The 23,848-nt window shown below is 36.8% G+C and overlaps 1 protein-coding gene across 3 annotated transcripts in view; it reads left to right on the forward strand.

The window, feature by feature from the left end:
* The window catches only part of Mdm1 (Mdm1 nuclear protein), a 29,962-nt gene extending 24,245 nt beyond the window's left edge, over nucleotides 1-5,717 (forward strand). For 2 of the 3 annotated variants that reach the window (XM_048805409.1, XM_048805414.1), the window contains 3 exons: nucleotides 1,912-1,971; nucleotides 3,215-3,442; nucleotides 3,593-5,717. In XM_048805409.1, the coding sequence (XP_048661366.1) occupies nucleotides 1,912-1,971; nucleotides 3,215-3,327 (173 nt within the window). In that variant the 3' untranslated portion in view covers nucleotides 3,328-3,442; nucleotides 3,593-5,717. The remainder of the gene's footprint in view (nucleotides 1-1,911; nucleotides 1,972-3,214; nucleotides 3,443-3,592) is intronic. The other variant, XM_048805404.1, reaches the window with a different exon arrangement.
* Nucleotides 5,718-23,848: the final 18,131 nt, after the last annotated feature.

Here is a 23,848-nt window from a genome sequence, read left to right on the forward strand (position 1 = left end):
AAATATATATATATATATATATATATATATATATATATATATATATATATATATATATATCATATATCATGATATTTAGCTAACATGATATCATATATCACGATATTTAGCTTTTTTTTTTTTAAATAGGAAAACTCTCTTTAGGACACTGGGTTATGATGCACTTAAGTTCAGTTTTTACTTTTATATATAAGTGTGAGTTGTGTCTTAAGTTCTTACTCATACATATGTGGGTAACCTTCCAGATACTAGTAGCCCCTCTCCTCCAGGCTTGATGGCCTAGATGTAGAATTTAAGACCAGAAATTGTTTTTCTTTAGTATTGTTAGGGATTGCTCTGCTGTTTTCTGGCCTCCACTGTCACTCTTGAGAAGTCTCATGCTGTTTTCAGTCTTCGTCTTTTGCATGTGCCATTTTCTTTTCTGGTAGCGTTTGGAATCTTCTCTTTACACCCAAATGCCCTGTGAGTCCACAATGCTGTGTGTTGAAGGGGCCTCTTTATTCATTTTACTGGTATTTTGTAGGTCTTTCAGTCTGGAAAATTCTTAATATGAGGAAATTTTCTTAGATAGTAATTTCCTTCCCTTCATTTTCTCTTTCTGGCACCTGTTATTCAGATATTGGACATGATTTTTTCTTTTCTTTTCTCTCTTCTTTCTCCTCCTATTTTCTGTCTTTTTGTTTTAACTTGGTTTTTATCATTTACTTCCCTCTGTTTTTTAAAAAAATCGCTATAATATTTTTAATTTCTAAGAACTTTTTTTTAATGTTGTAAACTCATTTTATATGGTATCCCATTCTTACTTCATGGAGGGAATGTTTTATCTATTTGAAGAGACAGTTTTTAAAATATAAATATTTATGTGGTTATATGTGTATAAAATCCTGTTTTGACTATGGCACCCTTGGTCTCAGGGTATCTGATGAGCCTTTGGAGACAAAACCTCCATTTATTCTTTTAGGAGAGAAATATTTATGTCACTATGTAAGTTTTAAGAAGAACCTAAGGGGGTCCAGCTGTTTTGCAAAAGACTTTTAACCTGTTTCCTGGTTCATCTGGCCTTCACTACAGCTTGTTGTGAGACTCAGTACTCCCAAACCCCACACCATGAGGGGCAGAAAATGGTTGCTTCTTGTTTCACTCCTCTGCTGGCTTAAGAATTCAACTTGCTTGAACTACACACCTCATTCCCCTTTGATTTGCCTTCCACTTTCCAAAATTTTGTTGCTGTTTTCTTGTCTTACATGTCTTTGTCCTCTGGGTTTATGTCATTTTTATAAATGTGTATATCCAGTCATCTCTAAACAGGAGCCTACTATGTTTATTTAATGTTAGATCATCAGTATTACTGAAAAGAATTCTAGGAAGTTATTCATAGTTTGTTTTTATACTTGCAGTGTACAATATATATTAATGAGGGCTCTTTGATAGTAATTTCTACTGAAATATAAAACTTAATAAAATTTCTGATCATCTACTTTCTTTAAGGGTTTACTGTAATGTCTTAGTTTGTTTTGTGCTGCTCTGTTAGAAAACATGACACTGAGTAATTTATCATGAACAGAAATTTATTGACTCATGGTTCTGGAGGCTGGGAAATGCAAGCTAGAGGAACCGTCATTTGGTAAGGGCCTTCTTGCTGCATCATCCTGTGGCAAAGGGCAAAGAGGAGGCAGGAGAAAAAGGAAAAGGCAGCAAACACTCCACTTCTGGGCCAATGGCATCAGTCTGTTCTTGAAGGTGGATCCTAAACAGCTTTGGAAGGTCCCACCTCCTCATGGCATCTCAATGGCAATTCACTCCTGATATGAATTTTGGAAGAGACAGACATGATGTTTGGTGATTTTGAAGGATAAATTCTTGTGCTTTTCTTTTTCTTTCTCTCTCTCTCTCTCTTTTTTTTTTTTTAAGCGGGGAAAGCAAGGATGAATGATTTCCAGTTACCTCAACATGAAGGCTTTCATGATGAAGGTATTTCAATCTCATAACATATAAGATAAAAATACAGGTTCTTTTATATGATAGTTTATATATTCGATTAGCACTTTACTGCCTACAAAGTATTTCCACAGATGTTTCTTTCATTAGATTCTTGAAACAGTGTTGAGGATGAAATTATCCCCTTTTTACAAATAAGTAACCAGGGGTCAAGTGGTGAATAGTATTCTTTATGGCAAACAGGTGATAAGAGGTTGCACCTTACACACAGCAGGTGCTCTTTCTGTTCTTCTACTCTGTCTAGCTCTGGACTTTGGAATTTGGCCTAGTATTACATCCATATTTTTTCAAATGCCTGCATATTGTCAATTTTCAGTTCTTGAAAAATATTTATATCACTAGGGAAAATGGACTTTTTTCTCCTGTGCAGTTTCCATTCTGACAGATTCATTGGCAGGAAGAATTTTGAATCCTTAGGTGAACAATTGAAATCATTGTATTGATTCATCCTAAGAAGTGTGGAATAACTGAATTTGTAAATTTTGAATTGGGAAATAAATTTGAACTTAATACATTATATTTTAGATTACATATGTTAAAGTTTTTTCTTCCTTTAGTAATTTTGAAACTTTTTTTTTTTTAGTTATTTATGAGCTAGAAATCAAATAGTTATGTTTTAAAATGCAAAATATTTGGCAACTTTGAATCACATTATCTTTTTTTTTTAATAGAGAACAGTGCTTATAAATAAACATTATAGATTTGCTTACTCAGAAATGAGGAATTTCAGCAATGAGGAAGAATATTCAAACATTATTTCTGTACTTAGTGAGATTGTTTTAGAAATACGATATAAGAATGATGTTAATATATGGCTTTTGATTTTAAAAAAGTTAATTTTTTTTTTTTTGCCCCAAATAGCTGTGCTTTTGAAAGTAGGACAAAACGGTGTCATGATGAATTGTTTCCAAGTAATACTGAAATCATTGGCTGTGTTTAATTAATGACATTATGGGATTTCAGGAAAGGGGAAAAAAATGCTCATTTCAGATTAAAATGTTTGATATCTATGTAAGATAAATTTGGAGAATTACCATGAAAATGTTAAAATCTTACATTTAATAGATTACTATTTTTTTTCTGATAGACCCAACATTGATATAATTATAAGGCTCGATGTTTTTAATTTTCTGTTAATGTTATATAAAACATCATATTTATTCAGGAGGTATTTTTGTACAGAACATAATCATGGGATTTTTTTTTTCATTTACAGATGAGGACAGATTGTCTGAGATTTCTGCTCGCTCTGCTGCGTCTAGCCTTCGGGCTTTTCAAACTCTGGCACGAGCTCAGAAAAGGAAGGAGAATTTCTGGGGCAAAGCATAAACCTTTTTTTTTATCTAGGGAACCACTGGCATAATTTTTCTTTATTGCTCACTGTGTTTAGATTTTTTGAGTATCTGAATTTTCTTCTGACATTTCCAGCTTAAGTGAGTTGATTTGTCAATATTCTTTTTTTTTAAAATTTATTTTTTTTTTTTAGTATTTGGCGGACACAACATCTTTGTCTGTATGTGGTGCTGAGGATCGAACCCGGGCCGCACGCATGCCAGGCGAGCGCGCTACGGCTTGAGCCACATCCCCAGCCCCGTGTCAATATTCATTTTACTTGGAAAATTTTAACACGTGCTTATACAAATTTAGCTCTTAAAAATTCTTTTACATCAATCCCCAAATTTGAAGACATAGATTATATAGTTCTTCACATGTTCTGTCATTTGTGTTAGATGTCAAGGATTGCTGGTGAATTATGACTTTCACCCATCCAGAGAATAAGCTAAAGAAATAAAGTGAAAATTAAGATTCCAGTATGGAGTACACATTCCCCTAAGATTGGTTTTATGTGTCTTTATAATTGTAGATGTTGTAAAATGAATTTGTTGTCCTTTTAACTTTTGTTTTAGTGTTTCTATATGTGGTTGCAGTGTTATTTAAGGTAATTGTACTTTGAAAATACCAGCTGTATATATTTTTCTTATTTATATGACAAAGTTTGCTGAGAGAATATGTATATTTTTGATCTTTGTGTGTATTCTATTTGTATAACAACTTTGGCTTACATTTAATAATGTCTGGGTTTTGAAAAATTGTTTGTATAATGGAGAATTATAACTTTGTAGACATTTTGAAATAAAAATTGATCAAGTGTGTTTGGCTTCTTCAGAAAGTTAATACGTGGAATGAACAACTATCTTTTAGAAATATTCTACTTGTCACAGGTTAATCAAAAGTTTTGCTTCTTTCTCAGCTGTCTAAATGTAATGAAGCTGAATCTATAATACATTTTCACAAATGTAGGAAAATTTAGAATTTTCAAAGCAGACTCATTTTTTAAACATTTAACACAGCTTTTTGAATCTATTACTCCACTTACTGGACATGTTCAGTTGTCTTATTTATCTTATAAATCATGATAAATTTAAGTTTCTAAAAATGTGGATTTTATAAAATCTTTACAATATTACATAAAAAGTATGAAAGACAAAATATACAGAATATTAATGTCCATTGGATAGAAAACAGTCTGTTCTAAAGTGCTTAATTTGGTCAAAAGTGCTTTTACAATCGCTGGTTCACAGTAACTTAGTCTTATATTGTGAAGTTGTAAAGAATTGTAGATATACAGATTGCCATCATTACACTAACCTTTTAAAATAATTTGTTTCTAAATAAGTTTATCGAGGCATTAAACATGGAATTAAAGCTTGGGCTTGGGAATAGCTGGCTTTGAGAACAAAAATTAGCTTTATACAAATGTTTTCTGAGGGCATAATAGTTGTAATATAAGTTTGGAACTTACTGTCCCTCTAGAAGCTTAAAGGCATCAATCATTTTCTTCCTCCTTAAATGTTGGTTGGTTTGGTTATTTGGGACAATTTTTAATGGCTGACCACTAATACATAGTAAAGAGATTATAGCTAGATTTCCGTGAACTGCATAATTTGTAGTCTATGTTACAAAAAGTACAGACTGTAATATCTGAGTTTACCCATTACAGTGAATCATGGCACATGAACTTGATCTACCAGATGTCAATTAGAATAGGAGGCTATGATTCTTCTGGAGCCAATGTTGTGACCTTACTCTGTGTGATGATTTAGTTCTCCAGCAACCTACTGGCCACCTCTTGTCTTAAAACTACCCAGAGGACCAGGGGAGAGAATAGTGTTGAGGGATCATTACTGTTCATCTCTTATACTAGAAGAGCAATATGAATGATAGGAATTTGAGTTGGTGGGTAAATAGTCTAAGTTAAATGAGACCTGTCCCATGAGTTGTGCTAGTATTTAGGAGCTGAGATCACTAATTCAACTTTTATCAGTTATTAAGGCAAGTGTTGATGTATTACAAACTGAAATTATTAAGAAAAATTATAGCTTAATAAGTGTGCACAGCTGTATATATTTGTGAAGCCAACACCACAGTGAAGATATATTTCTATCACCCTTACAGGATCCTCATTTTCCTTAGCAGTCAAATTTGTTCCATCCCTTGTCCCCAAGGCAGTCACTAATCTGTTTTCTGTTGATAATTTTAGTTTGGGAAAAAATTTATATCAATGAAATCGTCTTTTATATCTGTCTTTTACTTAACAGTATTTTTGAAAGTCATTCATGTTTTGGTGTACATGTTCCCTTTTAATTTATTCTTCCCAGTGGTGGACTTTTAGATTGTTTGCAATTTGGAACTCTAATGAATAAAGCTGTTAATTCCTATTTGTATGCAATCCTTTGTGTTGACATAAGATTTCATTTCTCTTTGGGAAATGCCTAGGAAATTCAATCTCTATTCTCTTTTAATATAACTTCTACTTGAGTATATGTATATAGGTACAGTATACTCACATCAATATTATGAACTCATAGCTTGGTCTTTTTGTCTAAATATCTCAAAAGTCAGACTGAGGATGAACATCAAAATCACAATGGGAGGGTTTTCCCGCCCCCATCTTTACCCCAGATGCTGGTATTCTCAGTTTCCTGATTGAGAACCCAGATTAAAATGCACAGATGTACATACATACATGAGAGATTTTGCATGTAAATTTTTTGTCTCATCTATGGATTCCTATAGGAGTCTGAATTCCAAGCTAAGAATTCTGGAAGGATGATGCTGAGAATTAAGGATAAAGAACATGATAATATATGGTAGGAAAAGTTATAATACGAATTAAGCATAAATATTTTATATATGGAAAAACAGACTAAATGATGGGACCAATGTTCTTACTTGAAATTCACCCACACCACCTCTTCTGGTGTGTTTATGCTAAAATTTAAGACCCACCGTGACTCATTTCTCTTGGTTGATTTATCTGGGAATTAAATTCCCACTTTGCCTTCGTGGAAGATAAATATCTTTTCTAGTCAGGAAAGCAGAGAATGTGATCATTGAATTGTTGCACAAATGGATTCAACCAGTGAAAGTAAATTAACATATGAAATAAGTTTATCCTTACATAAAGCAGTGCTGAGGTTGGCTACTTAAGGAGCTCAAGGATAAATTGTTTCTTTGTTGCAGTTTTATATTGATAGACATTCAAAAATATTCTGACTCCTGGAAGTTTATCAAAAGAATAAATATTCTAAAATGGTAGTTATCCTAGAAACATTTACATTTGGTTCTGGAATATGCTTTTGGTACTAGTACATGTGGTGGGTAGTTGTCATGTTAATGCGCTTTTAGGTGTTTGTCAAACTGCCATAATCACTCCATTTCCCAAGGTGATTTTGTTGTACAAAGGCTACTCTAGGCAAAAGAACAGTCTTCTGCCATTGGACAGTAAGGGTCATGCCCCACTGGTCATAGCTTGTGCCTCCAGTTTACCTCATGGATTAAAAGTAGGTCAGTGTCTCTTCAGCTCTGTTTAGTGGATTTTTGGGCTAGTGTTGACCTTGATGTCTAAATGTGTCTTTTTCTTATAATGACTGGAAGCACAGAGACACAGCCCTTGGTTCTTAGGCATAGAGCTAAGCTTCCATAAGTCTCATTTTATGCTTCATTCCCATAAATGTGTTTCAAACATGGGGCAGCTTGCACATGGCAGGTGGAGTGCAAGAGCCATCCTTGAAAGATGGTACCCATTTCTCTTCCACCAAGGACTCTATTCATCATCATGGCTTTGTTGTGCCCCAGACCTCTATCAGAGCATTTCCTTGGAAATTGAGTGAGAAATGAGGACCTGGGGAACTGAGCCACCTTTGGAAGTCATAGTCTAAAGCCAATCTGTAGGTAAAATGATATTTGATGAGTTCACATAAATTCAAACCACATATTGGATGATTTAGGTAATGCTGGGAATTATTCGATTCCCCCCTGTATATTCTATACCCAATAGCTTGCTGGAGCTGGCTCATGGGCCCACTGTTAAATATTCAGGGGTTTTGTGAGCTGGTTGTTGAATCATCAATAGTTTGGCCACAGTGGGAGTATTTACATCACTGAAATCAGCAAGCACTATAATTCAGGGCTGCTCCTGGTTATGCACCACAGACAATTGATAAGCCCATTTCTATAGCCATGGAATCAGTCTCTCTTAATCTTTTGTCTGACAGAGAAAACAATCTACTTCAGAAAGGAAACAAGAGGCAGCTCAAGATAAGTTACCAAAAGAGTTATACCATTTACATCTTTCTTGGCTTATACAAAATATAGTTTGGTTTAGTTTCCTTTCTTGACTGAAATTAATCTAGATTTTTTTTTTAAGTCACAAATAGCAGGTAATGAATATATAGAGGGAGACTATCCATGATAGATCTGTGGAACAGCCCTGAGATGGGGCCTAAGAATCGATGTATAATATTCCAGGTAATTCCCAGGTGATTCTGATAGTCAAGTAGTTTAGAAAACATTGACTTTGGGGTTATAATAACCTATGGTTTAATTCCAACTCCTCCTTGAGCAAGTCTGTTGAGCTTCTTGAGCTCGTGTTTCTCATTTTACAGATAAGGAGAATAGCTTACCAATTTAGTTCTAGGATTAAAGAGCATTAAAGTTCTTCAGGTATGCCATTCAAATGTTTACTTAATCCAAAATATTAGTTTTATTATGTTGGGAAATTTTTATTAAAACAATAGTGAACTAAGACTTGTTCTAGTGAGGGTAAGGTTAAATCAAGAAAGCAGAAGCAAAGTGTGGGGAAATCGTGGCTTCTCTCATCACAGACCTCTTTTATGACCTACATTTAGCTCACAGAAGCAGTTTTGGGTAAGGGTGCAGAAATTATCTATTTCCTTTATGTGGTGAAGCAAAAAAGATTCTGGCTGCTCTGTTGTGACTCAGCGATTCTAGAAGGTGGAATCAATTACCTGATATATGCTAACCATATTAGTGTAACCATGAATTGGAAATGTTATCAGGTTTGAGTCAGGAAATGCAGAGATAAAGGACCCACGATAATTACTGATGAAAGATAGACAAGGTTGGTCCCTGAATAAATATATATCCAATATCAAAGATTTCCTATATTTGCTGCAAGTTATTTCTCTTCCAAGGTGAATTAAATAAAACAATTTTATAATTTCAAGAAAACAAAAAATCACCTAAAAGTATACATTATAGGAAAATGTAGACGCTTTATACTCGTAACTTCAATTATAATCAGTCTGGACATCTCAGGAAAATTTTGCCTACAATGAATACTTTAGAATTCAATGTTCCTGTTAAAAAATTATTCAGGTCAAATGGTGAACTGGGGAAACGAATAACAAAATTGAAAATAGGTTGTGTAAAAATACTAACACTCTAGTTCCACAAAGAACTGATAGTGCTACAAAGTTTACCCTGTAATTTTGCAAAGATGAAACATCCAAAGAGCTTTAGAGAACAAATACCTGGCCTAACAAATGCCCTAGCAAGCTCATTTGAATTAATTTCTGTGAATCATGACTGCCAAGTCTTTAAGAATATTATGAATCAATGTTCTAAGAACACACCAGTTTCTTTTATCAGAATCAAAATTATGGGAACTCGCAAAATTCTGTTCACATTTATTTTATAATTCAAGTATAAAAATATGTAATTGTAAAGACTAATATATCAACATGTGAATTCTTCAATAAACTTAATGATATAAGAAGAGTAAAACAGCAATGTGAATATTTTTTGATTGGAGAAGTTTCTAGAAAGACTGATAATCCTCATTATGCAGGTTTAGTAGTTGTTTTAATTAATTAATTTGAATAGATGCAAAGATTCCACAGATATTTTCTGATACATATAACACATTAATCTCAGTGTCTCTTGGTAGTCATTTGTTTAAACAAGTCACAATTGCAAGTTACAAACTAATTCGCTAGACATTTAGCTATTATTATTTATTAATTCCATATAAGGAAAAAGATCATTTTCCACTCGTGCTTTATGGATTTTCAGATTTTCTGTGACAAGTAATTTCCATTTCCTCCCTTTCTCTGAAGGACAGCAGAGCCAGCAAGTCTTAATTTTCCTGCGTCAGGTTCCCTTCGTTAAAGTCTTAATTTTCCTGCGTCAGGTTCCCTTCGTTAAATTCTCTTTCCTAATTGCTAATAACAAAAAGTCCACTTAGGCCACAATAATATGCATGTGTGGTTTGTGTGTGTGTGAGTATGTATTTGCAGATGTGTTAGTGACAGCACCAACACACTGTCATTTTGTCATTTACTACGGTTCCTTTATGTGCATTAAGAATAAGAAAAAATATGACAAACCCTGTAGTCTTTCCCCTCTGCCAAGCCAGCATCCTCTAAAGAACCATGTTTGCCCTTCTGGTTTCCCATGGGAATCCTGGAGCTTGTTCCCTTCTGGATCCAAAGGTGTGAGTTGCTCTAGGACTCAGAATCACCTTTTCCTTGGCCTCCCAGGGCACATTGAATTTAGATTTTGCAATGACAAAAAGACAAATGTGTTTAGAATATATTCACTTGCCACATTTTTCTCTGGGTAAATGATCCAATCTCTGCAAGTCTTCCTTTAGATTTTTTTTTTTTAACAATCTTTACGCAATACAAGCAGCAACCAATATTTATTAATTGAAACAGAGTTTTACATTCTTGGGTCAGAGAAGAGAATGTTTGAATCTTGATTCTACTACTTGGTGATAATGTGATCCTGGGTGATTTACCTAGAGCTCCAGTAGCTGAGTATGTTGAATGGGGTTATAAGCATAAGTTATTTCAAAAAATGTAATAATTAAATAGTTTCATGCATTTGAAGCATTTAATGATGCATGTAGTTAGAATTCAATAATTGTAATATCATTATTATTATTATTTATGTTATTTCCTACAAATAGCTTTATTTTACAGGAGGCAAAGGATGTTGGGAGAAATAAAAATTAATACTTAAAAAATGTAATTAGCAAATGAGGCAGTTGAGGAAATGGCCTAAGGAATAGGAAGGTCACCCTTTGGTGGTGCACTGTGGCTCTCTGGCATCCTTTGGTCTGGCATCTCTATAGCACACACATACCCCTACTGCTGGGAACTGGGAAGGACTGGGAACGTTGGTATCGTCCTTGGCAGGCAGTGTTGGTGGGGGCTGTGGGAGATGGAGACGGAGTGGGTCGTCCTTGATGTGGTGAGATATTATTTTGATATAGTAAATTCTTCCTACCTTATCCCTCAATCCTGTATTTTCTGTTAGATTGTTTCTATCTCCCAATTCAGCACGAGGCCATGGGCCATTATTACCTACTACATCACATAATCCATCAAATCACAGGGTTTTGGTTGCATAATTAAAGAAATTCAGAGTCATGATTTTAGATTTTGTTTTCAAAAGAAGAAAATTTTAAAAAAAACTAAAAATTGGATGCCTATGTAATCAGGAAAATCAATGTTTCTAAGTCCCTGGGAGACTAAAACTGACCAGTCTGCGGAATGAAAAGGGAAGGAGAAGGAGCAGATATTGGTGGGTTCCAAGGAGGGGTTATCCCAAGTCTCCTAACTGTAAATGGAGGCCTGGGTTCACTGAATGAGGAATATACATCTCAGCTTGGAGTAATGGTGTGCTGGAGCCCTCTGGAACCAATTGTGCGATCTCTTCCCAACTGTACATTCTGTGCTCTTAGGTTGGTAGCTTGAAATTGCCCCGAGTGGGAGCATTTATACTGCAGAAATTGGCAACTGTTAGAAATCAGGGCTTTTCCCCCTGGAGAGCTACGCTGTTAAGTATTTACAACACACCACTGGTTTGGGAGTTACTGAGAAAAAAGGGAACTTCTGCCCCATCTTCCCAGTGAAGTCCAGAAAGATGGTAAACCTCTGGACCTCTGCCACCTCTTTATCCTATGACTGGCAAAAAGTAGCAATGTGGCCCGTGACATATCTCAGAGGGAGGGTATAAGACAGCATCCCAGCATTTCCCATGCATGGGAGGGAGCACACCTTTGCCCTGTACTTTTGGGAGTGGCTCAGTCATTGAAATGGAGCTGTGCCTGTGGACATTAATGACCAAAGATCAGTCAGAAAGATGAGTACCTCAGCAGATAAGAGTGGACAGGTGACAACACAGGACCAGGTTCCTGCTTCCTCTGACTGGTAAGAGTACAAGTGGAGGCAACCACAGAGATGATGAAGAAGTGAGAAGAATTACACTTTGTGTATTCATATATGAACACAGGAAAGTTATATCCAATTCATTCTACTGTCTGATTTAAAAAAAATTATTTGTTCTGATTAGATATACATGACAGTAGAATGCATTTTGACACATCCTACATAAATGGAGTATAATTGCTCATTCTTTTGGCTATACATGATGTAGCATCACATCGGTTCTGTAGTCATATATGTACATAGGATAATAATGTCAGATTCATTCTACCATCCTTCCTACCCCCATACCCCTCCTATGTTCATATATGAATATACAATGAGTGTAACTCCAAATCATGCACAACCACAAAAATGGGAAGTTATATTCCACGTATGTATGTCCAAATATATTCTACTGTTATGTATAACTAAAAAAAGAACAAAAAAAATTTAAAAAAGAAAATAGAAGCCAAGAAGTCACAAGGCCAAAAACATTATATTAGCTTCTCTCCTTCTCTATAGTAAATTCCCATATTCACAAAGTTAAAGATGAAATAGGAAACACAGTTGGCTTCATTTATGTATGTGTATATTTCTTAAGATAACAAGTACCTAACTGATCTTAACAGCCAGGGAACAATCCATTCTGGCTACTTTTTTCTCATAGGCTTTATTTGGTATCTTGTTCAGATCCAGGCTTCTCTGGATGACCTTGTGATTCCATTGTCTGATCAGGGAACATAACTCATTAAAAATAAGTGACAAAATAATTTTAAAAAAGAAGTGAGCAGATTCTTAGTTGATTGTGATTACCTGCCGTGGACTCCATGCTAACACCCACCTGAATGGAACTTCAAAGAAAAATTAGGCACCGTTATAGAGAAAATAACAGAATTGTGTTTCTTGTGCAATGAGCTTTGAGCCCAAGCCTCATACCCATAATACCATCTGGGTGTCTCTGATAAACAAGTTGAGAACCATTCTTCAAGCCCTTTAGTTGTAAAATTTCCAAATGTTTGATAAGTGAAAGCAACAAAGTATTAATGAACTTCTGATTTCTTTCAGAAAATCATCTCCATGGGTGCTGCAGTTGTTGAATAATGTGGACTTAGACTGATGGTGCAAATCTCTACTTTAACATGTACCATGTCATCTTAGGCAAGTTACTGAGCCTATGTTTAGTTTCTCCCAAAAGGATTAAATAAACAGATCCATTAGGATTCTTACAGAATCACCTGGACACAGCAAACACTCAATAACCGTTAGCTATTATTAGAAATGAAGTAATAGGGATCAATGTGTATTGGACAGGTTGTCCTTTGCCTACATTATTTTACTCAGTTCTCTGAATGATTTTCTGGGTACTGTCTCCCTTCTGCTGAGTAAGAACATTGAGGCTGAGATAGGTCGTCATTAAAATCCAGGTCTTTTAACTTCAAAGTCCAATATGTTCCTCTCTATATCCACAGAGAAGGATGAGGGGCATCTCCTGGCTTCCCTCAATCAGTGACACACTGAGAGTTAGATGACAGAATTCAACTCAGAGTAAAAGATTCTGACTAAATTTTTGAGAAACTACATTTTTTTGACACTTTAGGTAGAAGTGAAAAAAAAAAATGCAAAAGTTTTCACTAAAGAAAAAGCAAGAAAACCAAGTTTAAAGAGGTGTTATGGTTTGATGTGAAATGTCCCCTAAAGCATATATATACGTTGAGGGTTTGGTCCCTGAGGGAGTAGCGTTCAGAGGTTGGGCCTTTGGAAGGTGACTAGATCATGAGGGCTCTGTCCTTATCAATGGATTAATCTGTTGATAAGTCAAAATTTCAGGGGCTACTGGAAGGGAGTAGAAACTTGGGAGGTGAGGCCTAGTTGGAGGGATTGATCCTTGGAGCTGTGCCCTTTGGGGGCTATATTTGTCTCGGGCCTCTTCCTCATTTTCTCTGCTTCCTGGCCACCAGGAGGTGACCAGCTTTATTCCCCTCACAAACTCCCTAATTCAATGTTCCGCCTCACCATGGTTTGGAAACTGTGGAGCCAAATGACCATAGCCTGAAACCTCTGAAACTGCGAAACATAAATAAATCTTTCCTTTAAGTTGATTTTTAGGTAAATTTTTTTAGGTAATTTGACATAATGACAGAAAGTTGACCAACACAAGAGGCAAACATAGCCATTCAACTATTTCAGTATGAGAATGATGTTACAATGGACTGATCTGTTTATTTTTACTTAAAATAACTACTCTAACTTGCACACTATACTATTTTTTAAATTAAGCAATTAGAACTTGGTAAAATAATTATGCTATTTATTTAATGAAACTTAATTTTAGGTACTGTGTGTTAGCTTTCTATTGTCATGACAAACTACATGAGAAAATCAACTTAAAGGGAGAAAGGTTTATTTGGGTTCATGGTTTCAGAGGTTTCAATTCATGGCTGCTTGGCCTTGTTACTTTGAGCTTGTTGGTAGCACAGTGCATCATGGTGGGAGATGCACTGTGGCTGGCAGAAAGCAAAAAGAGAAAGAAGAAAGGGCCAGGGTCCCAATTTCCTTCAAGGTTACACCCCCAATGATGTAACTTCTCCTGCTAGGCCCCACCTCCATAATGTTCCACCACCTTCCAACAGCACCACAGGCTGGGACCATGCTCCCCACACATGGGTCTTTAGGGGGACACTCCAGATCCTAACTATAGCAGCTAAACCTGGGGAGAGTCCAGCTGGTTGCTCCTTGGAGCCTGAGGCTGATCTGCCACTTGTCATTGTGTACAACCAGAGAAATGAAAAGTTCATTGTGTACAATGAATCAAAATGCATTCTGCTGTCATATATACCTAATTAAAATAAATAATTAATAAAAGAATATATGCTTGACAACATTCTAACATAAAAAAATAAAGTGGTGATCTAGAGGGTCATACCCAGTCTGAGGGGCTTGTCCTTTAAGTACAACCTTATCATATCACACACAAGATTGGGTTGTACCAGGAAGAGTGGCTTCTCTGAACAGGTATAAATAAAGTGGTCTAAAATGATTAGATGGAACCATAAGAAACTGCCATTTTTGCAGGTACATAAACTGTCAAATATTAGCAATTGGTGTGCTTCAAACTACAAGTATTAATTTCTTCTTCCACAACATAGGGCTGGATAATGATCAACTGTTTGATCCATGATAACTCAGTACCACAGTAACTGGATGCAGTGAGTACTCTTGTTGTTTACACTGGACAGGTGAATCAGTTCACATATAGTGGCTTTATTGGATAATAAGATCTTTGGTTTCGGGTGTCTGGTATTTACTACTAAATGCTCTACATAAATGAGCTCATTACCTATGCTGCTGTTTTCCTCAATCTTCAGAGGAGCACCCTGAGGTAAGAGAGGTTCAGCTATTTTCTGAGCATCACACACCTATTAGGGCCAGAGAAGGAAATCAAAATGAGATTGGTCCAGTTCTGAGCCTCAGTGGGTAATTATGATGCTGCTCTATTTCATTCCCATTGCCCTCTGCACCCAGCTTTTCCAGATAAAAGCAGGCTCCCCACCTTCTGTAAGGTAACCTGACTCAGTAAGCACTTCGTAAGTATCCTTGCACACACATCAATTGCAAATGCTGTTGATTTTTGAGAGTACAGCATTGACAAAGTGCTTGTGAAACTAGGCCAGTCCAGTATATGGCTTCCAATAAATGTCTTACTAAATTTGATTCCTCCTTGTAAAACTGTGAATTGGCCATAGCTCCATTTCCCTAAATTGGATTCTCAGACAAGCACCAGCCTCATAGGGCTTGTGATATCTCAAGAGATACTAGACAAACGCCCCTGCACTGATGTGGTAATGAAATGATTTTTCTAGGTAGTGGCTCAATTCTTTGTCACCAAGTACTGTATTCACTGAATCTTCTCCAAGGGTACAGATATTACTGTTATTGTGAACAAGGGGGTGAGAAAACAGAGGCACCATTGTGATTATAAAACAGCTACAGTGAACTGGCTATTTGGTACCTGTATTGAGAAGATTTTCTGAAGCCAAATGATTTAACTGGTTTTAAAGGTTTTGCTGAACAATCAAAGGTGTCCAACTTCAGTTTAGATATTCTCCCACTTGTATTAAATTATTGCAATAAGTGAGGAGCAACCTTCTAGCCTGCATGTGGAGAGCAGGTTCGTTAGGAAGACTTGTCTCTAATAGGTGCTGTGCAAATGAGAACTTTACTCTTTTCCATTTGAAATATAAGTTGAAATAAAAAACAAGGGAGATAGTAAAGACATTCCATAGTTCTCATTCGAAACTACAGTGCCCATGCATGATATTTACCCAGCGAGATACAAAACAACAGGCTCTCTTTAGATGGACTGAGTAATAATGTCAATGGCTACTATTTATTAAGCACTTGCTATGTGCCAGCCAACTGTGTTAAGTGCCTGTATGTGGATATTCTTATGTAATCTTTGTAATCATTACCTGTATTTTACAGATGAGGAAACAGGTTTACAGAAACTGAGTTACCTTCCATGTAAATGGTACATTTGGGGCTGAGGCTCATGCCTTACTGACTTTGGAGACCTCAGTCTTGAGTACCCTGGCAGACTGTCTCTTTAGAAGATGTAGCCAATGAGCACCACATGGAATCCACACACTGCCATCCCTTGCCTGAAGAGTCTTGCTGTGCTCAGCTCCTGCACAGCACATACCAGGTTTGCTGTCTCGAGAAATAAACAGTGCTGGTTTATTCCCAAGAACTCACCTAATACTCTCACGTCCTGCCTTCCCTTCAAACATGAAGTCTGCCTTTGAACAAACTAAGGAAAATGGAATCCTCAAGGCTTGGGCAGATCTTTACCTGAGAGTTTGATTTACATGTTACAGAAAGGGGAGGAGAGAGAAGCATGGGATGCTTTGCCATTATTATGTCTTGTTTTATGCCATTATATTCCTATAAAACTTCAGTTTATTTGTCTGAATAAATAATATATTCAGATGGCTCAAAATCAAAACAGAAGGTAAGAGAGGTTCAACTATAATGACATAAAGTGATTTTATGCATATATAGGTATATATGTACCTCTCTCTATATATATACAGATGTATATATATATAAATTATCCTTGTTCCCATCTACTCTGTTCCTCCCTCCAAATTAGTAAGCATATTTATTATTTTATCGTGTAATAATTCTCATGTTTTAAAAATGCAAATATAGGCAAATGCAAATATACTTGTATTCTCTTTTCTTACATGAAAGCTGTACCATCCAACCAATCCCCCTGTTACTTAATGATATGTCCTGGTGATCTTTCCATATCAGTACATAGATACCATTCACTTTTTACTTTACTTCTGCACAGTATTTCATCCTGTAGCTATACTTCAATTAGTTCCTATTAATGGAAATTTAGGTTATTTGCAATCTTGTAATTACAGACAACATTGCAATGAATAAACCTGTACAAATAACATTTTTCCTTATGCAGTAAGATTCCCAGAGTGGGATTGCTGGGTTACAGGGTTAAAACACTTTTGGTGGTTATTGTCGTTGTCCTACATAGGACTCTCCCACCAGCATTAGATAAGACAGCCACCTTCTCCACTGTCTGGCCAACAGAGTGTGTTGCCACGCTCTTGAATTTTTGCCAATCTGATAGGCGAGAAATGGTTTCCTAGTGCAGTTTTGACTTACATAATTTAAAAAAAAATGACTGAGGTTGAGAATCTTTTTGTATGTTTAAGGGCATTCCCTTTCTGTGGAAAATATATACTGGGGAGATTACATTACCTGAGATGGGTTACAATAATTTTGCCAGTTTGCGATTTTTTTTTTCTTTTTCTTTCTTTCTTTTTTTGGTACTGGGGATTGAACCCAGGTTTGCTTAACCACTGAGCCACATCCCCAGCCCCTTTTTTTTTTTTTTGAATTTTGAGACAGAGTCTCCCTAAGTTGTGTAGGGCCTCACTAAATTGCTGAGGCTAGCTTTGAACTTGCAGTCCTCCTGCCTCAGTCTCCTGAGTTGCCAGTTTGCCATTTTTGACTTTGCTCTTGGTGTATTATTTTAACAATTAGTTTGCCATTCAGAGGGCTTTCATTTGTTTACATACTTAGTGCATCATTATTCTCTCATGACTTCTGGGTTTTGAGCCATAATTAGAATAGCTCTTATTAGCTGCTCCTACTTGATGTTACAACAGGATGTACCTGTGTTTTATCATATTTTCCCACTTTCTCCCTCCCTCCACCACTTTTACATTTTTGATGTATTTGGCATCAATTCTGATGAGCATTATATTAGTTATGGATCCGAGTTTGTCTTTTTGGCTGCTGACTACCTAATTGCCCCCCACTATTTTATTAAAAAGGCCATTTCTACTACACTGGCCAGAGAGGCCATGTTCATTATATAGCAAATCTCTGTAGACATTTGGTTCTAGTTCTGACTTTCTATTCTTTCAACTCTCTAAGACTTCCATTGAGAAGGAAAGTTGTCCTTGTCAATTATTTGAGTATAAAGGTCTAAACTGCCTTACACATTTATATATGTTAATAACAGACTGTCTTAGTCACAGGTCACCTTGCGAGGGCAGCAGCAACAGCCACTCAGGTATCTGGGGCTGGCTGTGATGGATGATGCTTTTTCTCACATCCTAATTTGCCAAAAGGCATGAGGAGTTTTTGGGATGGGGGGTGAGAGAAGAGGTGGTTTTCTAATTTACTTGGATGTTCAAAACAATTCCAGCAAAGAAAGATCATTAGAGGAACACTGAGAAACCAATACTGGAAATATCTGATTACTACTAAATGATATCCAATGCTTGATGCCTATCTCTTGGATTTCTAAACCTTTCTGCTCACTGCTTTTTTAAAAAAGATACTATTAATTTAGAACCTGGAAAAGAAAAGCCTGCACTTTGGCCAATGAACCTCCCATACCATCTCTTGTCTACTGTGTTCTCAAAAAACAGCCACTGTGTGGGAGGTTCTCTAGCATGAGCATCAGCAGGACATGCACACACTTAATGATTCCTATTCCATGCAAGGCTATGGAAGGGTGTTTGATTAAGAGAAAATGTACATGTAGCATAAAACAGATATGTGAACTTCCCCAAGGCATATGCAACCCTAGGTTGCCTTTTCATGCAGCCCTAATAACAATTTAGTATGAGTCTGCTGCTGTGCTTGAATAGTTGCCTGCATTGCTTCACTGAATCCTCAAACAGCCCTGATGAAGTTAGCTCCTAGGGGTTTAGTAATTCACAAACTGTGCATGCAACAGGAGAGTGGCAGAGCCACTTGTGCGTGCTTATGTGAATGGGAGCTGGGCCAGAAGGTGGAGGCAGGAAACCCTCTGTTCTTGATACTACCAAACTCTGAGTCATTTTCTTTCTCAGTAGGTGTCTATCTTATTAATCCCTAGATTATCTGTGGTTGGTTTTTAGCACATTTCAGGCCCCCACAGTGGGAATCCCTCCCTATTTTTTCCCACCACCTTCTCTTTCTCCTACTTTGCATTAGCAATTCTATCAACTCCTAGTCTTCTGGATCCCTCTGGTGTTTGAAGAAAACTTCAAATGCTATTTCAGGTTTCTTTTTATTTTGTTTTTGTGAGCACCAAATAAAACCTCCAGATGTTGGTCAAAGATCCCTCATCTACTTAGACATGTTTCCCAATCCATTTCTAACAGCAGTGAACTTTTCCCTATAGGCATTAAAAGTGTTTCTTCTATTTATTTTGCTCTTAACAGAAGTAATAGATGTATTAAATAAAATTCAAACACTGCAGAAATATGTACTGTTAAAAATGAAGGTCCTTTAAATCCTACCCCACAGAGAAAACTACTTTAACCGTGTAGTGATACTCTTTTTTTTTTTTTTTTCAGTGTCAGCTGGATTATTTTTACTTTAGAAGCACAGGGTCACTCTCTGGTTTGCATTTTGCTTTCTTCTCTTGGGAAGCCCACCAGGATCTCCATATGCTGAAAACCCTATTGTAATGGTGAATCAAAATATTTTTGCTCCCACTCATTTCCACTTACCTCCCATCTTTGACCACATGGTATAGAAAAAAGGTACACTGAAGTAAAAGTGAGAAGTCTTGGTTTTCTAGCATCAGCTAGTTCTGTGACTGAAGACAAAATGCTCAACTTCATGACTCAAAAGTTCCATCTCAGCTGTACCAGGCCAAATCCACTGGAACAGATAGGGATTGAGGTATGTTCCAGGCACTCTTCTAGGTGCAGAGGAAGCAGCTCCATTCTTACAGAACTTCCACTGCAATGTTGAATGTATCTCCCCGAACAGCACAGCTAGACTTCCTAAGGCAATCCCCTCTCCCTTCCAGGTCTCCATCTCCTGATTATCCTCTAACAAACTATGCCCTTGCTTCAACCACTCATGAAAGTGCTCTAACAAGTGACAGCAATTACCTTCTACTTACTCCATCTCGTGGATTCCATCCAGCCCTTGTTTTACTTGGACTCTCTGTGAAATGTGACTCTACCTGTTTTCTGTTTTTTACTTATTGTCTCCTTCTGGCACTGATCTCTCTAGAAAATGACCATTCCTTCCTCTGAATGTACGTATAGTCAATACTTTTTGTTTGAGATTCTATATTTCTTCTGCTAAAATTTATTTGTAAATCCAAAATCCATCATGATGAGGCTTTCTTGGTGATTTGTAGACCTGGTTGGAATAGTGAAAACTTTGAGTGGCCCTATGTGTGTGTTCTTCGATGAACAAGGTGACGCTCTGCCTTTGGCAGCCAAAACTATAAACGTGTTTCCTTATCAGTCCATTTTCCCATTTTTGTGCTATTTGTTGATGACTTCATTATTTTAAATGGTGCACAGTGCCTCATGCAGAGTGATGAACAGTTCCCTAAGTACAAGCTTACCTGGGCCACATGGAGAAAATAGACTTGAGGTCCTCTCCTTGCAGTCAACCTTGTACTCCCATTCCTACACCTTCAACCCTCTTGCACAAGGAGGCCAGAGTGGGAGTGCTAGCCATGTAATAGCTAACATTTCTTTCATGTCGGTGACCCATGCATTGTGTTAGAGATTGGGCACATTTTATTTGTAATACTCTGTTTGCACAGTTATCTTCATTTACATCAAAGAAGACTGATATAAAATAGGAAGAGAAAGAAGCCAGGTTCAAATGAGAATACTCAATATGATTCCCTTTATGAATGATTCAAAAGCAAATAAAAGTCATATTAAGCATTCAAAAAAAAAAAAAAAAGACTGAAACTGATAGGTGATGATGAAATCCAACTCCTTAGCATTGAAATGAGCCCAAGACCTCTCATGATCCATCCTCTGGCTACTCTATTAGCTTCACATCTTGAAAAAATAAATGTTTTTATCTCTGTGCATCCTACACTCCAGCAATTCCAAACTATTCATGGTTTTGCAACATTTTGAGTTTCTCTACATCTCTACGACACTATTACTCATTAGCAATACCCTCTGCTTGCTGGAGGATCTTTCTTTCCTTGCCTACACAAGGGGAACTTACTCAACTGACCTCACTCAGCTCATGAATTATATCTTTTAATAAAGCTTCCAGAACTTTCCAAGCTCAGCTGACCACACATTCTTTTTTTTTTTCCCCCCTGTTCCTGCTATACTCTATAGGCATTTCTGTTGCAGCATTGCTTTACCACATTTCTTTTTCTCTGTGGACTCTTCTTTTTACATGCGACATCCTTTCTCTGGGTGAGCTCATCCTTGCTCATAAATTCTATGACAATCAGTGAGATGACGAGTCCCCTGCAATATTGTAGCTCAGTGGCCTATGCTCAGCAACATTCCCTATCCTTGTCTCTGTTTACTGGACCTCTGAACCACAATGGCTCAAACCAAACTAGTTATGTTTTCTCTCTTTGCTCTTCCTTTAGATGCCCATTGAATGAAACCCCATCAGCCTGCCCTTCAAGCCAGATATTGTCAACTTTTTCTCTGCCTCCATGGTCACATCCCATCTATTTCTAAATTCTGCTTCTCCTAGGCCTATCCTATTGATATGTTCTGCAATCTTTCCATCCCAGTCAACCTCCTCAGACCACTGTCTTCTCATTATTGCACCAGCTGGCTAACTTGTTTCTCTGCCTTCAATCTTACTAAAACTCTTCTCCTTACTCTCCTCAGAATGCCATTTATGAGGAACAGAGGGATCTCAGTGACTCCTCCATTATAATCCTTTAGTGCCTTGTCATCCCCTGTAGGATAAAGTGTAATCTGACAGGAATACGAGTACTTCATGTGTTTCTCTCCAACCTTTCTCTTTCTGTCTCTCTGTCATACAGTATAAATTGTTTAGTTTCACCTAACAACTCACAGCTCATCAAGGGTGAATGTGGGCATGTTGAGCCCTCTTGGACCAGGTGAATTGCATTTTTCTTCAGGACTTAACTCAGAGGCTCTCCAGTTTGGAGTGTTTCCTCCGTCATTGGAGAACACCATCTCTGACTTTGCACACCATGCTTCAAACACCTGGAAAGCAGGAACTGGTACTAATCTCCAAACATAGTCTAGGTTCCATCATGGAGAAAGTGATTTTTGTTGAATGAAGAACTTAACTCCTGATTTTGAAGGTGTTAACCAGGGGTACTGTTGACACAGTATACATTTGACTAGTCAATGAGCAGTATCACAATTCATGGCAGTTACCTGTTCTTCTGACTATACTGGGGGCTGTGGTCCTTGAAAGAACAAATTCTAGGAATCTTATGGATGCTCTTCCTTTCCTCTGCCTTCAGAGACACATCTAAGCTCAGCCATGCTTCCTCGTATTCTCTGAATTTTAGCAACATCAACCATCCCCAGCACTGAAGAAAATTGCAAGTAGCTTTCAAGTAGGCAATAAATCATCTTTTGCCTAATATTTGCATAATGAAAAATGTTTATATGTCAATTTTCTTTCATGGAAAAATGATGTGCTTACTGATTGCTACTTCATTTTGACCTAACTTGTTTTAATTTCTTATTTACTCTTCCTGGTGAAGTTAAGCATAAGGTCAGAAGACTTGAATATCAAGTGCCACTTGGTAAACCTTGAGCCACTAAGTAAAGAAAATATTTCTTTTTTTTACATATTCTTTTAAATAATTATAAGTGGATTTCAGCAGGACTTTTAAAAAATACATGTCAAGTAAAAAGAACTTTGAAAAATAAAACACAAAAAGGAAATTACAATAATGTTGGTATCATGACCCCATTTTTAGAAAATAAAAATAATCTAGTTAGCATACTGTAGAAAACAATTGGATGAATATACACTAGGCTATTAAAGGATTATAGGGAACCTTTACTTTTAACATTATTTATTTCTGGTTTTGCCATGCAAAACTGTACAGAAAACTCTAGACAAAAAAAATTATCTATAGCTTTAACTTGGGGCCTCTTTTCTTCTTCCTCAGAGTGGAAGTGCTGCTTAAAACAATTAGCAATTAGGTTAATCACTTTCACGGCCGTTATTCTAGTTTCTCACAACACTGGGAAGAATGTTTCTAAGCTGGTCCTTCTCAGGCAAATGTCACTAATTTCTGAAAGACGGACTTTGTACCAGCCTCAGAATGGAATCCAGTTCATCATGTAATTTTTTTAAAAACATTTGGGGATATGTAATTCTCTAACTCTGTGATTATATTGTCTTGACTTGTTATCTTTCAGTGAATAATGATTTCTTCAAGAGCTAAGACCTGATAGAGTCCTGGCCACATCATTAGTTCCTTGTTTCTCTATCAGTTCTTAGCTCAGACACTGCTTCTTCCAGAACTCCTTTCATATTTGCCCAGTTTGAGGTGAGTATACCTTCTATGTGCTTCCTTGTGGCCCCTGTCATAACACTTGACACATGATAGCTTTTTGATGTCTGTTAGATGGATTGTTCTCTCCACAAGGACAGGACCGTATCGACAACAGCTGTAGCCACTAGACACAGCAGAACAAGTGGCACTGGGCAGGAACTTTCTGTATCTACTAAGGGCATAAAGCTGTTCTGCCTCTGCCTGAACAAGCTCCACCACAAAATAGCACTCATATAAATCCTCTGAGTCCCAGTTTTCTCATCTCCAAAATACCTCCTTTGGAGATCACAAATGGGCTATGTAAATATTCTATTTCACCATTAAGCAGTTTTATGTAGGAGACAACTCTTGTCTTGAAACTGGAAAACTGGGGATGACTACCTTCTTTGGATAGGACTTATTTTAATTTTTGAATCACAATTAAATGGAAATTTTAGGACACACGAGATAGCACTAGTCAAATCTATCCATCCTTTCCTCAGGTTTATTGTACTATTTTATAGATAATAAAATTCGCTCTCTT

Source organism: Marmota marmota, unplaced genomic scaffold (assembly GCF_001458135.2).
Source record: "Marmota marmota marmota unplaced genomic scaffold, marMar, whole genome shotgun sequence".
NCBI lineage: Eukaryota > Metazoa > Chordata > Mammalia > Rodentia > Sciuridae > Marmota > Marmota marmota.